General features: G+C 43.1%; 1 protein-coding gene across 2 annotated transcripts in view; it reads right to left on the bottom strand.

Annotated features, from left to right (window-relative positions):
* The window catches only part of SEMA5B (semaphorin 5B), a 165,890-nt gene that overhangs the window by 74,188 nt on the left and 68,563 nt on the right, over positions 1-23,139 (bottom strand). For both annotated transcript variants that reach the window (XM_072417908.1, XM_072417909.1), the window contains exon 3: positions 5,945-6,125. In XM_072417908.1, the coding sequence (XP_072274009.1) occupies positions 5,945-6,089 (145 nt within the window). In that variant the 5' untranslated portion in view covers positions 6,090-6,125. The remainder of the gene's footprint in view (positions 1-5,944; positions 6,126-23,139) is intronic.

Here is a 23,139-nt window from a genome sequence, read left to right as displayed (position 1 = left end):
CCACCCCTATTTGCGTTGCTTAAAGATGCAAGTCTACCCAACAAATAAATGCGACTGTAGATATCTGTGTACAAAAGAGCTCAGACTGGGAAAGCGAGGGGCTGGACTGGAACCCCAATAGCCTGATAGCAAATTAACAGACAAGTACACCTATAGGAAAAGAGAGCAGAGGGATGAGCCAGTTTCTTTTTTATCACTTTCTTTGTTTTAGTTGCACTGACCTCTCATGCTGTTAAGGTAGTAACAGTCCTCAATGTATCTGAACAAGGCCCCAGTGGGCAGGCAGAAGTGAAATTAAATCAATTCAGTTTTCCGCAGTTGGATGGATTAGAGATGGCGGGCATTTTTCATAGAGGGAAGCTAATATACATGAGATGTTACTCCCCTAGCTGGCCCATTGGACAATGAAGGAGAAGCACACCAATAAGTCAACTCTCTGCTCCTGAATGAATATTTATTACCAGCACCCAATTGGCTCCTGTTGCTTTATCCTTATATAGTGCATTGTGAAGTCAGACTCGGGTATTTATTTTAGCCGCTTTACTGCCAATGATTCAGCTTTAGTTACTCTCCGGTTGAGTCTCCTATCCCAGAAATCCCTGCACCCCGCTATTTCTTTTGCAGTTCTTTTTGCAACTTCTCTGGAGAGCGCTAGAGGATTAGAACGCTCAGATTCTACAAATCTCTATAAATAAGTTTGTAGTGTCTGTTCTGTTTCTTGATCTCCAGAGAAGGTGGAAAATGGTGTCCATACACTTCTCTGCAACTGGCGCACTGTCACCACCATGGCAACGGTACAGAAACTGACATGTTGTGACAAAGTGTGACAAGAAATGTCAACATGCGACGAGTCTGTAATTGCTGATCTGACAGTGTACAGCTGTATGGTAACATGGGAATGCACGACTCCAGTATGTGGGAACATGCGACTACAAAAATGCAGCGTCCACAGCAACCAATAAGAATCCAGGTATCATTTTCCAGCACAGATTAGGCAATACGTGCTAAATCTGATTGGCTGTTACAACATAAAATGTTATTTCTGTTGTTTTCTGTGGTCCTAAAACTGCCACCGAATCCATTTATTGCAGAGATAATTTAAAACCATGAAAGAGACCAATGAACCAGTCTTGAACATTATGACCAGTATGGTTTCTGCAGTGCAGGAGGCACCCACAGATATAAGGTGGTTTCCCAGATGGACCAGGAAGTGTCATGGTCACTGCTTACAGAGTTCTTCCAGGAGGAAACGCCACCTCTTAGTGATAAGAAGGCTCAGCTGAGATTTAATTAAGGTGAAAAGCTGCAAAATTATCTGCAGATCCCACAGTCTATATGAGATCACTGCAGGGGACAAATCTCATACATAGAGATATGCAGCACATGCAAGGGGTACCTATGCAGCTTTATATATATTTAATATATAATGACCTGCCATGTGTTCTGTGCATAATATAATAACCCTCCATCTATATGTGTGATCACAGATCTTGTATCACCCTGAGTATACCAAACTTCCATCTCTATGCACACATAATGATCTTCCAGCTATCTGAGGACCTTCCATGTATATGTGTGATCATAGATCTTCCATCACCATGTGTGTATCATTACCTTTCTATCTACACATAATGATCTTCCAGCTATATGAAGGCCTTTTGTGTATATGTGCGTGTATATCATGAAATTCCTTCTACAATACACAAAGACCCGCAGTATTTGTTGGACCTTCCATCTATTTAATGACCTTCTGTCTATGCTGGGTATTACAGGCTTTCATCTATATAGAAACATTTCTTCCCTGCATGCATATATTAACCTTACATTTATACATCGATATAAAGATCAGTCTATATAATACATTTCTTGTACCATTTCTGCACCTTTTTTACCTTTTTCATTTTTTCATCCTTGCCTTAATTGATTATAGAGATTAGGAGATGAGACACTAGTGGGCGCTCTCGGTGATTATTTGCAATTATTTCTGGGTATTAGGTTTGTGTATGATATTTGCACTGTGGGAAGGATGACTGAAGCACAATCATGTGATCAGTGTACACAATCAGTGTTATTCATGTTGTCACCCATTCTGGGGAAATCTATTTGCAGCTTTGGACTTTTTTAATAAATGCATTAAATCTGCCCAGCAGTAACAGCGTTATTACCCCCAAAACACACACCCCACAGCCCACCACAGCGTCCCCCAGTAATCAATTGCATCACATCATTGGAAGCAGCGTTTTACGCCTCGCACTCTCTGACATTTTGAAATCCAGAAAAATAACGCAATAATCCAGATATATCAGTGTGAGACCCGCAGCCAAACACAGAGGCGGACATCACTGAGCATCTGATGCTTCATTACACCCTGTGAGAAAGAGGAGGAATATTTCTGGATGAGTCACAGAGTTCAGAGAGAGTCAGATGAACAGCTCACCCTAAAACACTCTCTGAATTCCCAGATCATCATACTGTGAGAGCGATGTTATATCTGGTGACGTCCAGAGCGTGAAGCAAAACGTGTATTATGACATCGCTGGTGAATTGTGGTGCATGCACTCTAAAGAAACCCTTTTAATGCGCTCATTGCACCCTGCATCTGCAAAAAAAAAAATGGTGCATGGAGATTTTGGGTGATAGTACTGCATTTACAGTTCATCACAAATATTAAGCAGCAATAATGCACATTGGCACAATGCACAAAGGCGAATAAGGGCTTTAGAGCCCAATCAGGACTTTCAGCTGCATTTCTGTGCATATTTGATTGCATATAAAGGTGCAGTATTTTTTGCCATAACGTGTTGTGATAAGCAGCCCACTCATTCTGCAGCATTTTTATCACCATAAGGCAAAATGTGCATTGCGATGCACTAAAATGCGATGCACTTCCTCCAAGACCCCTATCATCCTCCAACCAGCAATCCCTGTAGAAGGCAGCAGTGGGAGCAATCAGACGTCTCCTTTAAGGCCGACACATTGAGATGTAATTAGGTGTTCGGCCGACAAAGGTCAGTAGTGAAGATAAATCCCTCTAGGAGGGCGGCCAATACACTCAGCGCAGCCTCCTGGGAAAAATGTTTGAAAAGGTCATTAAAAGATTACTCCTTTCACCTCCAGAACTCTCAGAGAGAGAAATACAGAACTCTCAGCCTCTTTATGTCCTCCTAATAAAAGGGGGGAAAGAAAAGGAGGGGAACCAGGAGGGGACATTACAGAGTGCAAATCATTGATTGGAGAGAGGCAACTCAGTACCGGGGGCTGAAAAATCATTCACCGGCCTAATGGGGATCCAAATTAGTGATAATGACTCCGAAAACACAGGGAACACCAACAAGAGGGGGCAAAAGTCAGTGGAAGCAGCCCCCAGGGACACAAAGGGGTCATTAAATGTTTATGGTGCAACAACACAAGGTTCAGTGCAATTTATAAGGCTAGAAAATTGCTAAACAATATCTGACCCTAAATTATCCACAAACTGCCCCCCCCCCCGGACATTAGACTGTGACTATGGTGAGGACATTAGACTGTGACTATGGTGGGGACATTAGACTGTGACTATGGTGAGGACATTAGACTGTGACTATGGTGGGGACATTGGATTTGAGCTCCAATCAGCACTTTGCCCAAGCTGAGATTTTTTATTCTGCAGGTGACTCCAGTGTACAAAGTTTATCATCTCAATATATAAAACTCCTCAGTAGATTGATGAATATTATTAGGGTTGCCAGCAGAGCTTACACTCTAATTGCACATATATTTTCAGGAATCCCCCAGGTCATCTTAGCACACAATATGGACGCACTGAGCAGCCGCCATTGTGTCTCCACTAACACTTTGTGTTCTGAACAGAGATCCTTTGTGATGCATTTAATGGAATTGGGCGATGGAGAGAGGTATGTGTCCAGCCACAGCGTCAGCTATAAAACGTTAATGGTTTTTGTTTCCAGCACAAGTTCATATTACTGGGATGGAGGGAGAACAAAGGAGCTGGAACCCTCACTGCATATGTGATCAATCAGAGCCGGGATTATATCCGCACCAGATCCTGCCAGGCGGTGAGTGCGCCAATATCCGACACCGAGGTCACTGATCCCTCCAGAACAGCAATTAAATGGAGGTGCCATTGGTTTACCGAGCAAGGGCAGAGCAGGGTGTACATGTGTGTGTGAATGGGCATGTGTTTAGGATGGGGGTGTTTTTTGTACAGTGCTCCAGTATATGTCAGAACTCTAAAAATGTATAATATTAGTGTGTGACTGTGGGGGGACATTAGAGTGTCAGCTCCTCTGTACAGAGACCGATGGGACTGGCTCAGTGTTCTCTGTACAGTACTGTGGTATATGTCAGAGCTATATAAATGAATAATAATAGTGTGTGACTCTGGGGGAACATCAGAGTGTCAGCTCCTCTGGTACAGAGACTGATGAGACTGGCCCAGTGTTCCCTGTAAAGCCCTTCGGTATATGTCAAAGCTATATTTGGTTATAGAAGTTCTGGCTCTCGGCACACGCCCGGCTATTCTATATTCCAGTCATTCAGTTGGGGGCAGAGCGGGTTCTGGTTACACAATTCCACTGATTGCTCTAATTCTTCATTACAGAAGCAGGTCAGGATTTCGGTTTCGCCGTCTCTCCAGTTTAATCATTTAGCGGATAATTTGGTGTTACAGTAAATAAAGTCGTTGGGTTTTCATGAAATGAGAGCTGCGCCGGTCAGGTCTCTCATTACGGGATGGAATAATAATGACGGCACGCTCCGATTTTGATGTTTTCATTTGTAATCGAGAAATCTCAGAGAACTCATCTCGGTGATGAAATAAATTTGTGGCGGTAACATTCCGCATAGCGGGCTCACTAATGAAGAGGAGAGCATGAAATGTAGACATCGGTGACAACCGACATCAGTAGGAGAAGAGATCGGTATAATGATCATACATCATGTGACAAAAAAACCTAAGCAAAGGTCACATGATCTCCAGCTACCAGGAGCACTGTGGGCATTTCATGCATTAGAGCAGTGTTTCTCACCCAGGGTTCCTCAACGGGGTGCTAGAGGTTCCTTGAGCAATGAGCAGTTTGTGCCTTCCAGGCCAGTTTAAGTGACAATGATACTCTTAGCTATCTGTAATGGTGACATTCTTCCTTTTGGCCAGCAATGTAAGAGGCATTCTTCCCACTGACCATCACACTAATGTACTGTGAGCTGTGGATATAGTAATCATAGGGAGGGGTTCCCTGAACAGACTGATCACCACCAATTCTTCTGCTACAGGAAGTGGTGTCCTGTATCCGCCCCTTGAACTGCTGATTGGACAATAAAGGAGCGGCAACACACCAATAAGTTACACACCCTCCACATGTGCATGGAGCAGAGACTGATTGGCTGTCAGTGCTGATCCCCAGCACTATGATTCTGTATTCTATATCTGAGCTCTGATTGCATTTCTAAACAAGTGATGTTTGCTGATTCCAGCAGAAATTTGCTGCAAAATTTTTATTTTTTCTCAAAGGGTAAACAGGAAACAAAATGGAAAAGAAGCTGCGTTTAGCATCAACAAAGAAATATCAAACACAGAACATTGACCAATTGTGAGTTCCCAGGGACTCATATGGAAGAATTCTACAAAACCAGGTGCTGTATGTGGACGTACCCCCTTATCAGGTGTCAGTGTTGGGGGTGGGCACATGTCAAGCACCTCTATTTGATTTCCAATAATTGGCCCTAAGAATAGAGGCTGCCATGGCTGATCTCTTCCAGTGATGATTTCCTGTCACCAATTCCAAACCATTCTGCAGATTGGGGGTGTTGATTTTCATCAGATTTCACTGGCTGCATGCTTATTCTATGTCTGTAACTTTGAAAGTCAGAGACAGCCAGTCAGATTGTAGTTTCAGGAGGTCAGCAATGACCACGTCTACATTACGCTTACGGGGCGGGGACTCACCTGGGAAGCTGAGGATGGGGTGCTCCCTCCTCTGGCATTGATCGTCCGTCTCTTGGTCCTTGGCCCCCACTTGTGGTGGGGAAAGGTGAAGCAGGAGGATGGAGATGGTCGGTAATGAGAAGGACAGCAACCATAACCGGGACATGGCGGGAGGCAGCCGGGGGTCTATCTGGGGTAAAACCTGGAAAAGGAAAAATAAAGGTGAGAAGAGGAAAGGTGACGGACAAGAATTACATAGAAATTATACAAATAATTTTATATGCATTAAAATGACTTCTGTTATTGGATGGAAACCCAACCATGGCCACCTATTGGCTACCTTCTGTCTGATAAATATCCCACTGGAAGAGTTTTATAATATCTGTTCAATAAAGTGGAATAAAATTCTGGTTGGTTCTGTCAGAAATCCTGTGGGCTGATAACTTCCTGTGCTGCATAACATTGCTTTCAGCTCTCTCTGAGGATACAGAATCCTCCCAATGTTATGGAAATCAGAAAAGAGGGAGGCATTCTGTAGTCCTGTCCTTGGGTCACAACATTCCAAAGATGTGGTTTTTAGTTTTGGGTTCAGTAACAATCCAATAAATGAAAATTTTTGATCATTTCTGTAATATCCCCCCCGCCCAATCTTCAGAAAACTTCCCAAACAAATGAGACCCCACATGAAAGATTCACGCAATCTGCACTCCTTTTTGTCGTTTCCCTTTATATTTTCCATTTTCTTTTTTTTCAAAATCCCAAATTCTCTAAAAAATAAGAACATAAAATATTAATCAACGGAATGTCTGTGAGTCTCACCAGTCTCGTCAGCTTCTACAGACAGCGCTGCATATCACATATTGTCATCGCATACAATGCAATCCGCATCATAACTGCGATTCAATAAATACTAAAATGAAACATTCATCGGACTTGAAATGAAAGACCATCGCAGAGACCAACAAATAACCGGTGCTGAGCAGCTTTGCCATCTGCAACCCTGCATGTGAAATGTGCAGAAGTTTCCCAAGTCCCCATATTAAATGCACAAGCAGCCTCTGATGACAGGTCCACTTTATAAAAATAGTACACTTTCCAGCTGGAATTGAACTTTAAACAAGAACAAGTTTGAACATCGCAACCTTTACCGGCGCCGATACATCCACTGTGCCGTCTCTAGATGAACCTCCTCCAAGCCAGAACCCAAATGTCAGGAAGTTTGTGAAGGTGAAAATTTCCATTGCAATCCTCCAACATGATTCCCCTGGTCCGCTGCATCATATGTATAATGATCTGTATAAAGCTCTGACATATACCATGGTGCTGTACAGAGAACACTGAGCCAGTCCCATCAGTCATTGTACAGAGGAGCTGACACTCCTATTTCCCCCCACAGTCACACACTATTATAATACATTTACTGAATAATAATTTTTTCCTCCTTTATAATAAGTGCGGAGAGAAAATCAAATTCTAAATCTGAGAAAAATACAAACTGCTCCTGGAATTCTCTTTTATTTAGCAGATAAAATTCAGTAATCCTGCCCCCGCTTCCCCCACCCCGGGGCAGAAAAGCGCCTCCCCCCTCGCCTCAATCAGATCCTCACTCATACAACCTGACAACATCCGACATCTCGGAATTCCTGTCCATGGATGGAGTAATCCTGACCGGCAGAACTATGCCATGACAATAAAGAGGACCTGTCACACCGCCCTTGTTCCTTCCAATAGTTGCTTCCAATAATGCTTCCAATAGTTTAATTATGTGATCACAAGGGAGCCAATAAGAGAAGATCAATTTTGAGGTTATATTCATTTTAGGGAATACATCATATTGCACCTCCCCACCCCTATGGTGCATATAATATACAGAGGATTTTCACACAGGTTGATCTTGCCTAGCCTCACACACCAAAGGTGCAGGGGGTGCAGGAATGAATTCCCCTGCCCCATCAGTCATAATGTGATCACATTATGTGGAGTGCAGGGGAATCCGGATCTCACTTTTCAGTGACAAGTATGTCAGAGTGGGGGGGGGGATACCCTAACCTCCATATAGAAATATCAAAAGAATAGGCAAAATGTTGACTTATTAAATTAGTCCCATACAGACCCATCCAATCTGCTGCCAAATGTAAGTGACCTTTGTTGCCATGTAACCAACACAGAGTTCCCCTTTAAGGCATTCTGAAATGGTCCATCAATCACTGTGTGTCACTTCAGCATGCCAAACACACAACTCAGCACACCTGACCTGTCCATGCAGAATGATGAATCAGCGCATAGAGTGTCATTGTGTTCTAAGTTTCACTGCTCTGTCTCGGCCGTGGATTCCATCTCATACAGAGAATAGTGTGTAGACTCTGTGACCTTCACTATCACCTGCCATATTGCAGCAGCTGCAGGACTTGGTTGCTTACCTGAGCTGTAATACAGACCGGTCACTGCTGTTCTATGTCCTCGTGCAGGATGGCTGGTCCTGTCTCAGCCCTCTCCTGCAGGGTGGGACTGCTTTGCCCCTCCCACAGCTCTTCTCCATGCCTGTCTATAGCCAAAGAAGCCCTTATATTGGGTCATGTGATCTTGTGTTTACTGCCATGATCAACTGACACGTTGTCCTTTCATTTCCTGGGACTAGGAAATTACCAAATCCTCAGATCATTTCTCATTGGTGACACCCAGAAAAAAAATCAAATATCAAATCCTTCCAACCCATTACTGGCTCCAATCAATCTTTGCATATCTTTGCCAATCAGAATTTGTCCCTCCAATGTTCTGTATTTGTACTGCTGACCAGAAACTTTACCTCAACTGGCTGTCTGTACTTCCTCAGGGCCCACAGACCATAAAGATGGGAAATTGCTACTACTCAAAGCAGCCAATCAGAATTTCGCTCTGATCAGAATGAAGAGTTTTGATTGGCTGTTCTGTGTAACATTTGTTGGGCATTGTTCCCAGCCTTGTAAGAATAGAAGTATCTCCGGAGTGATGATTTTATGGCATCTGATTACCAGGTGCAGCTTTACGAGAGAATTACACACTAAGACGCTGCAACGCATCCCGCCAGACGGCGTCACAAATAAACACGGAGACTGAAAAGACGATAACGATTATGGAGACAGTGATCTGACATCTGGGAGCCGCACATCACACCTGAGAGAGGAGGAATGACAGCGAGTAGGTGACAACCGATCCTGAGTTAGGGAAGTGTGGTCACCTTGTGCATGCATGGGGGTCATCTCCTGCCACAGACTATTTATCATCAATCAATATCCCCCAGTGGTGTCACATAGACAATCAATCATCATACAACCTGCAGATCTCTACAAAGAACATGGAAACGGTCAGTTTTGGCAATGGAGCTGACACTCTAATGTCCCCCCACAGCCACACAATATTAATATACATTTTTATAGCTCTGACATATACCACAGTGTTGTACAGAGAACACAAAGCCAGTCCCATCAGTCTCTGTACAGAGGAGCTGACACTCCAATGTCCCCCCACACTCACACACTAGTATTATACATTTATAAAGCTCTAACATATACTGGAGCACTGTACAGAGAACACCAGGCCAGTCCCATCAGTCTCTGTACAGAGGACACTCTAATCTAACACCCCCACAGTCAAACACTATTATTATACATTATTATAGCTCTGACATACACCGCGGTGTTGTACACCCTCACACACTGTGACACAGATACAATGATGGACAATTTATTTCAGTGCCATTTCCTGCTAGTTGTCATTTCAATAACTCGGAGGAATTACTGGTGTTTTGCTACTGGGAAATTGGTGCACGCAATCATTTATTGCAGAGAAGATGTATCGGACTTCCTGTATTGTGCAGATCTGAGTCAAGCGCCACTTGTGGTAAATGAACAAAAAACGCAACAAAACAGAGAAATTCTTCGACATCTGCTGAATGAAATTTTAAAGCAATCAGGAAAATGATCAGCACACAATATTGTTCCCTATTATTATTTTTATTCAGTATTTATATAGCGCCATCATATTACGCAGCGCTGTACAAAGTCCATAGCCGTGTTATTTATTAAAGCTCCACTCCAGGCGGAGGAGATAATCCTGTCTGTAATAGATGGGTGGAGATTTTTGGCTATTGGTTGCCTGCACAAGGGGAGTGGCCAATAACATTGGGAGGGACCGCAGCAGAATGATGCCCATGCACTAACAAATGACAGGTTGGGGCGGGTCCGGGACCAGGCTGTGTGCTTCACTTGTGGGGAGGTCCTGGATGTAATGTCAGGAGGGGAGATCAGACTCAGAGGCTAGCTGTACAAAATGACAAATCCTTCAGCAAGTAAAACACTTCTTTTATTTTCTTTCAGTTTTATATTGGTAGTTAAGACTTTAGTAATTCAATCTTAAAGGGACCCTTTATGGTTACTCAGGGTCTATTTAGGTGTATCCAAAGCCCACAATTAATAGGAATCCAACATTTTATAGCTGACACTGGTGGAAGAGGTGAGGGGAAATCTTCCAATGGGGACACATTTCTTATAAAGGCAGGATTCTCTGTGTCACTCTGCTACCATCATACATTTTGCACTGCAGCACATCTGATTGGTTCCTTATGCTGCCCTTCCTTAGTCTGAGCTCTGCTGTACAAGGCTGATGCCAAGTCGAATGCCAGTACTGTTATTTAAAAAATGGTTAAAAAAATAATGATTACAGAGCTGCATTTATTTGTTTTATATCTCCAAATTTTCCTTTCCTCCAGATAAAAGGAAACATTGAATCTGCAGACCTACTGTGAGCGTTGTCGATGGAGGTGAATGATGGGCATCTGAAGGTCATAATGATCGACCAATCACCTGTGTGCACCCAGCACTGCCATAGATACATAGACACAGCCTCCCCCTGACATTGTATGAGGGGGCACCCGGTCTATGTACCCCTCTGCCCACCCACCTATCGATGTGACCCCTACGATGCTGGGGGTCCAAGTTCCTCCTTTGGGGAAATGTATGAATAGATCATTGGCTGCTCCATTATTCATCATCGGTGTATTCATACTTTTCTCCACAAAGAGAAAACTTCATAAATAACCATCAGTCAGCGCCGGTTATATCAGGGGATGGGCTCCCAGCGCTGCACCAGCGCATAAATCTTTCACTACCGTTTGCTTTAAACTCACTTTATTCACCACAACAACAGCGAGAAAAGACAATATGGACACATTCCTTACCGATTAATAATTCAGCTCCCGGCCACGGATACATAAAGAGGGGGAACAATTCTGCATCCCGCATGTCAGGATCAACGTCGATCACCTGACAGGGAATACCGCAATGACATCAGGAAAAAAACAATGCCTGACGTATCACCAGATACTGCGGCGGGATCATCGCTCAGAAAAAATTCTACCATTAAAAAGCCATCTTGGAGCTCAATTCAGCGCCTAGGCTGAAATGATGTCATCAGTCTGCTGCAAGTTGAAGGAAGCATTTCCTCAGTCTCCTCACCCATAGCAGGTTGGGTAGCCAATAAAATCATGTCTGGCTCACTTTACAATCTGCACCCCCTGACAGCCCTGTCATACAATATCCTTATTCTGTGCAAATCAATATAAATTGACCAATTAGAACAGCGAAAAAAGCAGCCAGGTGTAAACCACACCCACAGATTGAGATTACCACTGTGGATCTGAGCCGCACACCAGGCAAGAAGGGGTTAATCTCCGGCTCTGATTGGCTGGTATTTGGGGATGCCTTTATTTCCAGCTTTGTTTATTCATTAAAAAAAATCCATTGTGAATGTTTATGTGAGATAGGGGAAAAAACAAAGATAATTATTGTATTCATTACATGAGGAGCGAGGGGCCCGAGGCTGAATAGTGTCATCTCTCTCCATGCATTTCCCCCAACAACAGTCATCTATCAGCTGCAGCACTGGTGAGTGGAGAAGGACTGGTGGAAAACTGGAAAAATGGGAAACAATATTTTCCTTCCTCTCCTCCCTATCATCCACCTGCTAAGGAAACTGCAGAAATAAAATTTTCTGTTTTCATTACTTTATTGTATCCCCAGTGATGTCATCACTGTGACTCTGCGCTTCTCTAAGTTATGCAGGCAGATTGTGGCTGGTGGGAGGAGCCTGAAATCATTACAGCATCCTCCTCCCAATTGCCTTCACCTTGATACAAGCAGTGGGGGGGGGGGGCTCTAGGGAGGAGTTATACAAAAGTTTAACATTCCTTAATTAGTGGATGGCAGTCTGGAGGTATAGGCGGTCCTAGGCAGCCTGTATTTGCATATAGACCACCATAGGTAACACCCACATGTAATGCTGAGCTCCATGATGGAAAGAACTGAATTCCAATAAAGGAGTGGAGCCAGGGAAGGCTGGAGAGGGAGGGGCTAAATAAAGCTGGATGTCCTACAATCAGGAAATGAGGGGAAGTCTATCTGACTTGCTGCAGCTTCTAATGTTCATTGTGAGAAGATCACAGTGTGCAGTGGTATCACAGTAGGGAATTTCAGTCCAGGAGAGGAGCCGGAGCAATGGTGCAACACTAAAGGGGAGGCTGGAGGGCAGATTTAATGGAGGGGAGGCATGAGGGCAGATTTGAAGATGGGAAAGCTGGGGGGAGCAGATTTTTCTATTCTCCCCAGGTGACTGTACAGTTGTCTCCCTGCAGATCTGCAAAGTTTTCGGGGTTTGTTGATCTGGGAGATGAGATATTTGTTCCTGCAGACAAATATTTGTTTCTCCGGGAGGGAAGCATGACATATGTTTGATATAACAGATAATGAGCAGTGTGAAAACAGATTTCATACGATTCTCTACACCGCAGATAACTGAAGGAAAAACACGATGCTCTCCGACGCCAATTTTTACAATTTACGGCTGAGCAGCGGAGAAAATTCAGGAATTGCAGCAACACAGACACGCTGAGATCCATGACGGGCCCTGGAAGTGACGATCTGCGCCTGTAACATTCACACAACTTTGAGACTTTCCCTCATCAATCAATCAAATTCTATCAGTGCTCTGACATGTGAATGTTATATTAAAAATTGTTCTCAATACAAATCTGCAGCTTTCATTAAACTGATCCCTGGTGATCCTGCCATGTAGATCTCTGTTCAGGTGTTTCCTGTTATAGGGTGACAACATTCTGTTGCTTTCTCCTGATGCGCTCTGCGTTGTCTCTCTGATTTCCAATGAAGACCACAAGTAGCCATTTCAGCTGCCACCGTTGTCACCACCAACAAGATGAAAACTGCATTTTTATTTTTTAAATAGCAATTATTTCCGATACTAAAGACTTGTGTACACTTTAACAATGTGTGAATTTTAATAAATGCATTGGTGTTTGTGTTGAGCTGCAGTCATGCACTGCCAAATGCAGCGCACACATAATGCATTCTGAATGTACGGACGTGAATTGCTGAGAGTTTCTTTGGTGAATTTGGGTCGCATTACCAAAGAATGGCCATGCAGAGCAGCAATGCATGTATTGTGTGTTGTTTTGTATTAGTATTTGTATTGGAGCCCTAAATGTCCTCTATTAGTTGTCCGCCCAGAATGGCCGCAGCATGAGAAATCCAGAAAATCGTTTGAAGCATTAAATGCGTCGTGGACAGCAACACAGTGGAAAAAAAACCCTTTCCTGTAAAAATAGTGTCAACACTAAAGTGCAGATTTGAGGACTGGGCGAGCGGTGTGTAATGCGAGATTACTGGCGGCATCACTCAGATCCTTCCGCTGCCAATATGAGCTTCCATCTGGTACACATCCAGACGTCGCCCCTTTAACTATCCGCAGTTCTTTGGGAGACTTCAATCAGCGGCGGTGATGATCAGAGGACCCCAGACACATCTGCAGGTCACCACACACAACATTAACATATAAAAGGCGGCATGAGAAGATTTGAGTTCTGCAAACAATCTGCAGTCTATGTGTTCAGCAACATCTGGGTGCAATTTCTGAGGCAATTAACTGCACAGCACAGACACAATTGTGTGCGGAGTATTGTATGCAGACACGGGCGGGGGGGGGTTAAGGTGAAGAACAAAAGTCTACAGACCAGCAGCAACCAATCACAACACAACGTAACTGTTACCTCTGTAACATAGATAATTACCTGTTGATCCTGCCAGTAGATTGGTTACTTTTCTACTTCCCGTCCCATGGTTGGTTCTGCAGTAAATCTCATGTTGTCACCCTGTTGTCAGGATAATTTATGAAGTTTTATAGGCTCTACAGACCCTCAACATTTGTCACCGAAAATCAGGTGTACAGTGATGGCCAAAACAATGATACCGTACAGACGCCAGAATCCAGGACCAATCATCTCATACAGTTAGAATCACGCCTTGGTATTAGGCTTTAGATGCAACCTTCAGATGTCAGATTTTCACTGCATAGTTGTTGAAAAACTGCAGTTCATCGCCTCAGGTGAAATCTATGGTTCGTGCAGCTGTTTCCCAACATCCCCCTTGTGCTAAGGGCAACCAGAAAAAACAACATTAACTTTGGGAGACAGTACCAGAGTGTTGTCACCTTATAACAGGAAGTGCCTGATGGATGATCTGAAGATCTGAAGGGCAGGATCACTGTAATGGCAGCTGCAGATTTGCAAAGATTGGATGTGATATCAACATACCAGAAGTGATTGGGTTTCCATGCATTATATATTGGGTGAACTCACCTCTCTCCACTCAATTACCAATGTCACCATCTTTATCCAGTCCTCTTCTAGGTTTGGGATCTTTGGCCGCCCTGATTGGCCAGGCCGGAATGATATAACTCCCGCGCATGCACGCAGGATCTTATTCAACCCCACGACCCAGCTATGCAGGGATCGTACACTCAGCTGAGCATGTGACCAAGCAGGTAAGTTTGTTTTATTGCACAATGTGCCATTGTCTGTCCCCTCTGCAATGAACGCAATTTTTAGTTCTGCTTGAGGCAGCAAATATTCATTTTTTTTTTAAGTTCCCAGAAATCAGCTGCAATTGCCCGGTACAAACAAAGTTGCCCTCAGGCTTCCAGGCGGCGATTTCCATGCAGGAGACACAAACTGAATTTCCATTTCTGAGGTCACGGCCGCTTGCTAACGAGACTTTATTTTTATTTTTTTACCCATGAAAAATTTTGCAAACATTTGACAACGCAGGGAGAATGAAAATGCATAACGCATGGAGTCACCTCTGCAGCCCCCGCGCCTCCTAACGAAGAGCAAAAAGTTCAATATTCATCTTTATTATTATTATTATTATTCAAACTCATCACCGCAAAACAAATATCTGTATTAAAAATAAACTTCCGGGCGGCTCGGAGTTTCATCTGCCTGGCTGCAAATGTTGTGAAACTTTCACATTTGCGTTGGGAAAACATCGCTGATTATATTTGTCGGCATTTATTGGCCGCCCGTCTGGCACATTATTTCTCGGCATAACAAACGAGGGGAGAGGAATAATTTTCAGGTCTGTTAAGAGTGAGATTTAGTTCCTGTGCCCGTCCTGCAGGTGATGACATTTTCATTGCTGGCTTTAGTGACATTTATTTATAAATGGGATATGAGGAAAGTTTGCTGTGCTCCCCCCCCCCCCCCCCCACGTTCGGCCCACCGGTACAATCCAGCATGTAAAACTCACATTCAAATACCAATCCGGCATACAAACACTCTAATCTCAGGGAGGATTTAAAGCAATACAACAACAACAGCTGAAAAGTTAATACCCCGCATGGTGACACACAAACATCGCATTGTCTGAGTCAACAGAGCTGAGCTGAGTGTCATAGAACTCAGAAGCACAAACATCCGTTCTACAAACATTGCAGTAAAATTTTAGCCAAAATCTGCAATTACCTTACAGGCAGTGGGCTGCAGCCGGGGGCTCCGACAATCCTGAAGCTCTGGAAAGGTCTTTATAGGGAAAACGAAAAAATTCAAATTCCCTCCGACGCTGGGCGATTGTTTAACCCATAAAACTCTGGAGAATTCCCCATAGAAGCGCAGAGCCATCCGTTACCAGCCCAGGCTTGTGAGATGGGGGGGTTAACGCTTCTATTCTGCCCCGGCCCGCCATTCATCCTTGTCATGTGCATTCACAGACAAGAATAGGGCCAGCGGCCTTCATTAACTGCCCATGCATAATTTTTTTTTTTAAAGGACGCCCTGGGCCGCCAAAACCCTCCATGAAAGCTTATTTATCCCTGGCTGTGTTCTGGAGACAAGGGACAGGCAGACCCCCAAGAGAAGGACGGGGAAGGGGGGGGATAATGACGAAGTTGGCTTTGTAAGACGCATTTGTACAGACAGAGCAATTTGTAAAATTTTATTTATGTCCGCAAAGAACGCAGTCTCGACAGTCCCAACACACAATGCAAAAACACACATGCATGAGGTGACACAAATATTAATTTATTTTTTCGTTTTAGGAATTCTCCAGGTTTGTAGGATTAATGGAAGACGACGCAAAAAAAATCCTAAATTAAAATTCCAGAAATGAGGAAAGGCGGCTAACTGGCTGCAAGAAACAAAGGCTTACAATAGGGGTAGGGCAAATACAGATGGAATGACCGAGCACAAATCTTTTCACAAGACGCATTTTATTGGTCAGAGTTTTTTCAATGTTAAGTTTGTAAAATAAAAAAGTCACAAACAAGTGATTTCCCTGGGAGAACACACACACTATACAATCTGATTGTACAATATCCTATAGGGAGAAGTCAGGGTCAATCTGGGGTCACTTTGTGCTCTTTTTTTCATCCATTCATCTCAATGTGTGAAAGTGCTAAACAGCTACAATGACCATGTGCACCGTCTGATCAACAACCAAGCCTCCTGGATCCAATTTCACAAAATGTTTTAAGTGACGAGTTGAAAATTAGAGTACGCAGATTGCTCAATACAATTGATATTTCAATATGAGGTGGAGTATGGTCTGTCTGAGCCCCAAAAGTAAGATGGCCCTTCCATAATTCCCTTCACTGTTCCCTTTCACCTGGAGTTTTAGGCGTCCCTGGTTACATTGGTGTATGCCCACCCCCAAGGAGAGACACTGCGCACCTTTGTGTGTTCCCACCCCTAATGGGAATCCACGCCCATACTTATGTGTTTCACTTGATCCTGTTAGATTCTCCATAACATAAAATAAATCCAGTAGAGATAATTGGAACCACTGGTAATAATGCAATGTAATACTATATTTAATACAAGCACCAGATTCAATGTGGTGACCACGCTTTACTTTAAAATGGCTGCAGAATTGTGAGCAAAATGTAAGGAATTTCAATAATTTGTCCTGGAAGACCTTCATGAGCCCCCAGAGACACCTCCACATGCAATGTAAATGCAGCAGAGGATTTGATGACCCAAAACTGTCCGATATTTTGGAATTCACTTGTAAAAGTCGATTGAAGGAGGTTGAAATGGAGGGGAGGGTTAAACAGATGAGGCAGTGCACGGAGGATGGTCTGGCTATTGCTTTAGGTATGTTAAGGCCGTTTTGTGCTCCATATTAGCCCATCGTCCTTTTCTCAGCAGTTCCATTAGATCTGCAATATCCTTATTGCACAAGAAAAACGATCTCTTCCACTAAGCCCAAAAGACGCATTCCTCTTCCAAATGACCCCTATATGTCACCCCGATACCGATGCCTTTTCTGCTGCCCAGTTTTTCTCCTCTTCAACAAAAAAAGTGGATTGGCTTTAATTTCTCTCAGGGCCAAAGGAAGGTCAGACGTGCCATCATCCGGTGACATGAATCGGCCATTATAGCCACTTTAATGTCATTCTCCGTTGTGGCCCAGCTGCCGAATACCGATAATATTTTCTCAGGACAAATTCAGGATTTAGGAGCATCATGTTCTTCCCGAATGAAGGCTGCATTGTATCTTCCCGCCTGGTGCATGCTGGCGATCACTTATTAAACTGTTAGACCGGTGTCAGGTGCACACAACAAGCCGCTGTGCGTCCAGGGGGATGACGGGGATAATGGACGATGAATACATTCTGCACGCCACAAACTGACGAAATGCAGAAAATAGAAAATGATAAAGAGAGGAAGAAGGAAAAAAACTTAATAGCCGAGTACAGAGAGAAAATTGTCACATCAAATACAAATCATTTCCAGACAGTCAGGAGCTGCTCGCCGTACAATGAGGATCTGATTATGTCATTCAGTCAATGTATGAAGGTGCAGCACTGCATGCACAGCGCTGAAAATTCCTGTTATTCAACCTCAAATACTATTAAATGTCTGGATGTGTGACACTTCATAAAAAGTCATTAAATGGTTATATGGGGGGGGGGGAGATGATAACGGCGAGGAATGTGTGACTACATACCAGATGTCTACACCACCAAGAAATGACAAGTTTCAGGAAACAACCGATGAAGAATAATTTTGGCACGCTCAAATTAAACCTTTAACATTAAATATTCCATTCAACCAAGCAGTGTAAGCCTAGATGAAGAGAGAACCTTGTAGAACCCGAAACATGGTGGGCTGTTTTTGGATTCCTTCTTTAAAATAGAGGGCTATGAATCATTTATTGTGGCTCTTTTGTACCATTCAGTACTCATCTGAGAACTGTTAGTGCCTAATCAGCGTAATTGTACTCTACAGTATGAACCGATTTTCATACCGAAGCAACAAACCAGCTTCTTTCACCTACATGTTTCAAATGCATTATCCGAAAGAGATAGACATGCAGTATGGACAAAGATATGTGAGCTAGAACTCAGAGACTGCTACATGAGGTAACCCAGTCGTATAGAGACTACCATGTGACACCAACCACTGCCTAGAGAGAACGCCATATGAGATGGCCCAGTTCCTAGAGGGCTGACATCAAAGAGTTGCCTGGTCCAACAGAGGCAAATATGTGAGCAAAGTTCCCACGCAAACTGCAGTAGAGGAGGTCTATTTCTTTGAGACTGCCTTATGATGGCCCAATTTGCAGACACCACCATGTTGAATGGCCTAGTTTCCATAGAGCCTACCATATGAGATGGTTCAGTTCCCATAGAGCTTGTCATGTATGGCCTGGGTTGTAGAGAGACCTCCACAAAGCATAAACATAAAAACAAAAGAAAACATAAAGCCATACCATACACCGACCTACAACTGCATCATGGGAGGATGTTGCCTTTCTCCAAGTGCAGACCTGTCCTTGTACGACTAGCTGGGAGGAATATAAAGCTATAAATTTTAATAGTCCACACAAAACATTTATCTTTACCTGCCGAGAGGGAAATTAATAAATGTAAAATAAGAACCATAACTCCACATCTGGCCACCCTTTTATTGGACAATCAGAAGATGCCCTGACACCTCCTATGGTGATTGGATGATGGGTATGGATAGAAATCCTGAGTTTTGTTCTCCGACTCTCAATAGGTCTGAAGATGCCATATGGATGAGCTGTGAAACGTCATCACGTCCAGATGAATGTGATTTATTACTGGCTAAACCATGACCTGGATACATGAGAACCTTCACAGACATAAAACAACCCCTGCAAGAAGCCCCTTGGGTTGGCCAGCTTTCAGAACATTGTACACGGTCAGCAGCACTGACTGGGACAATGGCACTGATCAGATCTCCCGCTCAGAAATCTTAATTGAGATTCCAGACGCTCTGCACTCCATCTTATCAGCCCTAACAATGATGACTCCACCATCCCTCCGCAGGATTCACCATCTGCCTCTTGCAGGTTTCTCCTACCCCCTTTAGGGGATACCATCTTCCCTTCTCTGTGCGGACTTCAATCACACGGCAGCAACCATTATGGTGCTGTAAACAGCAGATGTTTTATTCCACCTTAAAACATATTTCACCTCAATATTATTACCATCCTGCAGGGTGGAATTCATCATCTGGGGGACAGGTTGTCCATCATGGTCAACCCTCCAAAGGTGCTTTTTAAACCATGGCTGTGCCGGCTCGATAAATCCGGTACAAAGAACTGAACACAGAAGACCCGGCACAGAGCAACCCTCGAAATAAGGAGAGTCCCTCCTATGGACAATTTCCAATACAGCATTACCCAATTGACACAAATTGTCTCGCAGCTTCTCCTGTGTCTGGGTCCTCAGTCCTGGGAATAACTTTATTTTAAGTTGCAGATTTTAAAATATTGAAAATGATTTTTAAATGACATTAGTTGGGGTGAGAGGAGATGTTTGTGGCTGGGTAACTTTTACAATAAAAGTGACTTTTGGAGGTTAATATTAAAGTGCAAAAAAGAAAAAATGTTTTCTTAGGTTTAGATAAATAAGGGAAGGGTTAGATTTTCTGTCAGGGTTTGATTGCGGTCTGTAAGCTCTGTGAGATTCATCACTTTATTTGTTCTGGTGAGCACTGTTATTAGGTCACTAGGTGAGGGGAAAGCCAACATTCTAAGTTGTACCCAACATAGCAAGCAATAGTAAGCAATAGATGAGGGAACATCCTCCAATGGGGGCACTTTCTAGACAGATTTAGAGAGTCTTTATTTCTTGTTGCATCTTTAAGATACTCCTGGATTGCAAGCTCTTCGGGGCAGGTTCCTCTCCTCCTCCTGTGTCACAGTCTGTATCTGTCATTTGAAACCCCTATTTATTGTATAGCGCTGTGTAATATGTTGGCGCTATATAAATACTGTTTAGCAATAATAATAATGGGAAGCAAAGAAAAATGTCCTTAGTGGGGTGCAAACAGCAAACAATTTTAGGGGTTTAACCCTCTCCTGCTCTACCAAAAATGTAACAATTAGCTAGAAATACATTTTCAGCTCAGGGTTGGGTTTATTATGTTCTGGATAACAGTTTAATTAATATTATTATCAGCTGAGATTCATTACAGTATCGTGATTATATACAGCTGTCTTTCCGCAGTTCCTCTTCATGCAACAAACATGCCAAAACCCTCACGTTGCATTTATAATGGAACACAGATTCTGAAAGCTCACATCTCCATCATTGCTTGTTTGTGTTTTAAAATCTGCCAACGTGATATCAAACATTCACAATCTACCACAAACTGCAGAATTCTGCCAGATCTATAAATTATATTTTAGTTTATAAAATCAGTCATGGTCATGCAAAGAAAACACTCTGGCTCTGATGATTCTCTGTATGCTGGGCGGTGTGAAAGGAGAAAACCCGGCAAACAACTGCTGCATTTCATAGCCTAAGATTAACCCAGGAAGGAAATGGAAAATGAAAGGAAGGCAGAACGAAAAAAGAAAAGTTCTAAAAACAGCAAAAAAAGGGATAAAAAAAGAAACTTTACTGAACCTATTATCATCACAACAAGAGGTTTCTTTTTTTGTTTTTTCTATCTTTATATTTTGGTTGATGTTAAAACATAATAGGACTTTGTGTCTGTTTATTTATGTTCCTAAACATTTATTGAAAAAGGAATCCCATCACACTATGGATCAGCTACAGACACAGCACGTCAATAGCTGCCGACACTCTCTGTGGTTGGGACTCTGTGATATTTTGGAGCAATTAGACAATGAAAAACATTGAATCCATTAAAAACTGATCAATCAATCAAATTTTTTAAATTTTAATTTTTTAAATCAAATCGCCATATGAATATTTCAGTTATAGTTCAGTTATAGATGTTTCTACTTATAGTCATTCACAAAATAATAATTTATATATTAAAAAGAATATTAAAATCACCATTGACAGGAGACGGCAGAGTATATTTGTTGCATTAGAACCATCAGAGAAATGAGGAAGCATTATTTTCACTCTTTCAGGTGTAGGTGTAATGTTAAGCTTGAGCTAGAGAACTCTGTAATCAGTACCTTTTAACCCACAATTATATTCTGTCCATTTATGGATACAAAGCAGTGCTCAATTCATATTTTTTTTTAAGCTGGGTTGAAAAAATTGTAGGCGGGTGGTAGCCCATGTGCTGTGACCCAACTCTTCAGTAACCACCCAAAAACAGCCAGGTGGTTGCTGAAAAGGGTCAGGTGGTGCGCCCAGCTAAAAGGGGCAGGGGAGAACCCTACAAAGAAACCATGAAATGAATTCTAGCTCTAAATGTGCTGGGTGAATATGAGAAGACAGAGTATTAATGTAATGTTTGAGTTAAGAATGAATCATCACTATAACCCATAGATCACATGAAATAATAAATTTAAAAGTTACAAAAATGAAGTGAAGATAAGATGGGGGGTTCAGTTGAACAGGACTTTATACTGAGTGATAAGAAATAATCCCCGCAGTCAGAATAGAGCAGGTGAGATCAGTAGAGGTTGAAGGTGTGCGGAGTCACAGATCGCATTTAATGCACGGTTGAGCCCGCAGACACAGACAGATAACCATCTCAGCAGACAGATGTGTTTTCCCAGCAGCGGGCACAAGACATCAGGAACCTGTACAGGTAATGTTGAGTAATAGCCGAGCGTGTCTTACAGCAAATGACATTAATCCGCCGCTCCTGACAGATAACCTCGCCACAAATCCATCAGCCCTGGGTCACCGCTGCCGCTAAGCTCCAGATGTAATTGAAACCTTAAAGCCACTTTGCAGCTGCAGGGTGTCCCCGCCGCAGAGACTCATTACAGGAGAAGCGGCCAATCGTACCCCCATCTTCCTTCACGCTTGCTGCCAACATATGCTTTGTGCACAAACACAGCGCAGGCCACTTAGCGAGCACACAAGTCATCAGTAACTTCCAGAAACTCGGCAAATGGCGCGGATCGGAAAATAATGGCGCGTGGCTCTGCCTGGCATGGCGGCTCCAAAGCTGACGCATGTCAGAGCCGTCCTCTTGCAGGTCGCTGCGCCGGTGGGCAATCCATAATACAGAGACCCCTGCTTTTATTATGAGGTGCAGGACCCTCGGACCCCCACCATAGAAATGTAGGTAGAGTCAGAAAATAGTATATTACTCATGGTTTACTGGCTGTCCTAGCTGTGCTCCCCCAGTGCTCCCTACGCAGTAACTGTAAGGACACCAACTGAGCAACCTATCAAGAGGACTTGTCACTGTCATGTCAATGGGTCAGGCTCTTGAGTTATTTTTATCATTAAATTTGGTCTAACTGAGCCAACAGAAAATGTTTTGCAAGTTTTTGTTGAACATGAACCCCCTCATTCATCCAACAATGAATTCTTTGTCTGAAGATGAATAAAAGCTTCAATCACAAAACATAACTAACCCAATCATCCAGTTTCCATGCACAATGACAGAAACTAAAGTGGACCTGTAAGAATGATTAGAG

The sequence above is a fragment of the Pyxicephalus adspersus genome, chromosome 7 (genome assembly GCF_032062135.1).
Source record: "Pyxicephalus adspersus chromosome 7, UCB_Pads_2.0, whole genome shotgun sequence".
NCBI classification, from domain to species: domain Eukaryota; kingdom Metazoa; phylum Chordata; class Amphibia; order Anura; family Pyxicephalidae; genus Pyxicephalus; species Pyxicephalus adspersus.
Note: the sequence above shows the minus strand (reverse complement) of the source record. Positions and strands in the feature narration are given on the sequence as shown.